The 2,365-nt window shown below is 38.8% G+C and overlaps 1 protein-coding gene across 1 annotated transcript in view; it reads left to right on the top strand.

The window, feature by feature from the left end:
- Positions 1 to 2,365, top strand: part of MCM10 (minichromosome maintenance 10 replication initiation factor) — a 24,785-nt gene that overhangs the window by 9,350 nt on the left and 13,070 nt on the right. Inside the window, exons 6-8 of the mRNA XM_012803274.2 lie at positions 4 to 163; positions 1,088 to 1,204; positions 2,272 to 2,358. Coding sequence (XP_012658728.1) covers positions 4 to 163; positions 1,088 to 1,204; positions 2,272 to 2,358 — 364 coding nt within the window. The remainder of the gene's footprint in view (positions 1 to 3; positions 164 to 1,087; positions 1,205 to 2,271; positions 2,359 to 2,365) is intronic.

Here is a 2,365-nt window from a genome sequence, read left to right as displayed (position 1 = left end):
AACATTCAGCATCTGGCGACTGAATGATCTTCATGACCTGACACGGTGTGTGTCCTTGTTCTTATTTGGAGAAGTTCACAAAGACCTCTGGAAGACGGAACAAGGTACTGTCATAGGGTTGCTCAACGCTAACCCCATGAAGCCCAAGGATGGCTCAGAGGAGGTAAGAGTCTGTTTCTGTGATTTAAGTGATGTTTTTACATTAGCTGAATTTTATCAAAAACATTTATGTTAGTCTACCTCCAGAAAATAATTCATGCTTTTACATTATTATGCCTTCATTTATCTAGCATTTCATTTGTTTCTTCATTCATCCTCACCAATATTCTGAATTTCCACCTGCTCTAAAGTGTTTTGTAACAACTACTTTTGATATGTTTTTTCAAATTAGTTCCAAAGTTCCTGAAATTTTTTTTTAACTCCTATGCTCCTATTTCCTTAGATTCCTTAACATAATTTTTTATGGTGGCATCAAGAAAGCAGTGTTTTATAGTTCAGAGAGTTTTCCTCCATTAATTATTAAGCATAACTGCAATTTAAAATCGAAGTGAATTTTCATCTTCTCAAGCAATAGTAAGAGTTTTGGTACCACACACTGCTTCTCTAGTAAACTGCAAATCTAGACACAGTGTGAATAGCAATAGGCATTTCACTGCTCTGACCCAGGAAGAGGCTTCATTCTATTGTAATCAGAGTGTTATTTTACCAGGAAAGCAAAGCTTCCCTATTGTCTCCTACTTAAGTCTAATTAAGTCCAATGGGCTAAACAGTCACATAACCATTGCTAATTCTAAGGATTGCTGGGCAAACAAGGAGCAAGATCATTTCCTGAGACTGAGCACTTGGCCAGCACAGACAGAATCAGGATTCTGATAGTGAGGATGGGTGCTGGGCAGAGAATTGAATGTGTCTGCACGCCTATTTGTAAACTGACTTCAGTTTTTGGAAGTGCACTGGTAGAGCACTGGCTTCAAATTCCATTAAGACAAGAAGCCTTCTTAAATCAGCACCAGCCATTCTTTTATCCATTCTTGCTAGTAAAAGGCCATCACTTTGCCTTTAACTCCTGCCTACCTCTTTTTCATAGGTGTGCTTATCTATTGATCATCCCCAGAAGGTCTTAATTATGGGTGAAGCTCTTGATCTTGGGACCTGTAAAGCAAAGAAGAAGAATGGAGACCCTTGTACACAGATTGTTAATTTGGTTGGTGTCAACCTCTTTTAGAGGGTTTCTGTTAAAGAAAAGAACTATTGGGAATAAACTATAGGTACTTTAGCTGTAATGACCAATTTGGAACCGAGGAGTTTCCTGCTTAACAGGAAGAGTCAGGCTGTGAAAATTGAATGTGTAGTTAGTAATTGCTGGTTTTAAAAGTTCAGGGCAGGGATATGGAACCAGTTTGGAAAGTGAAAACCTCTTTGAAAAGTGATCTGTTATTGCTGGCCAGGAGGAATAAGAGAAAAATAAGCATTTAGTATGCTCTCAATTCCTTGTAGTTCCAAAGATCAAACACTAATGATGAAATGTACCAAAAATCTCATTTTAGTCTATATTTTTGACTCCATTAAACCCTTTCTTAGAGCTTCATTGAGATATAATTCACATATGACACAATTTACCCTTTTAAAGTGTATAATTCAGTAATTTTTAGTATATTCACAGAATTAGCTGTACGCTCATCATCACCACTGCATCAAAGCCTTTTCACCACTGCAAAACGAAACCTGTACCCGTTAATAATCACACCCCAATCTCTCCTCCCCTCCCTTGCCCCTGGTAAGCGCGAATCTATATTCTGTCGCTGTGGATTGGCCTGTTTGAGACATTTCATGTAACAGAATCACTATCTGTGACCTTTTGTGATTGGCTTCTTTCATTGAGCATAATGTTCTTGAGATTCATCCATGTTGTAGCTTTATCAATATTCCCTTTTACAGCTCAGTACTACTATTCTATTGTATGGATATACCACATTTTGTTTATTCATTCATTGGTTGATAGGTATTTAGGTTGTTTACACACTTGGCTATAGTGAATAATGCTGTTATAATATTCACAAACAAGTTTACTTTTAGTTTTGTTTTATCATTTGTGGGGGGTTTTTCTCCTCCAAATTCCTGGTTTGATAAGGACTTATTTTGAGGAAAAAAGATCCCCAAACATCAGGCTGTTCACAGAAATAACCCTTTTGCGGAAGAAAGGGACCGCATCTGTTCACCTTGTCCCTGGCCCGGCCCTAACCCTGATGCAGCTGCTCTCCCTTCTTGCAGCGAGACTGTGAGTACTGTCAGTATCACATCCAGGCTCAGTACCGGAAGCTCAGTGCACGTCGAGCTGACCTGCAGTCCACCTTCTCTGGAGGAC

The sequence above is a fragment of the Otolemur garnettii genome, unplaced genomic scaffold (genome assembly GCF_000181295.1).
Source record: "Otolemur garnettii isolate 467f Iridium unplaced genomic scaffold, OtoGar3 scaffold00019, whole genome shotgun sequence".
Taxonomy (NCBI): Eukaryota; Metazoa; Chordata; class Mammalia; order Primates; family Galagidae; genus Otolemur; species Otolemur garnettii.
The sequence above is the reverse complement of the archived record's forward strand: the minus strand, read 5'-3'. Positions and strand labels throughout refer to the sequence as shown.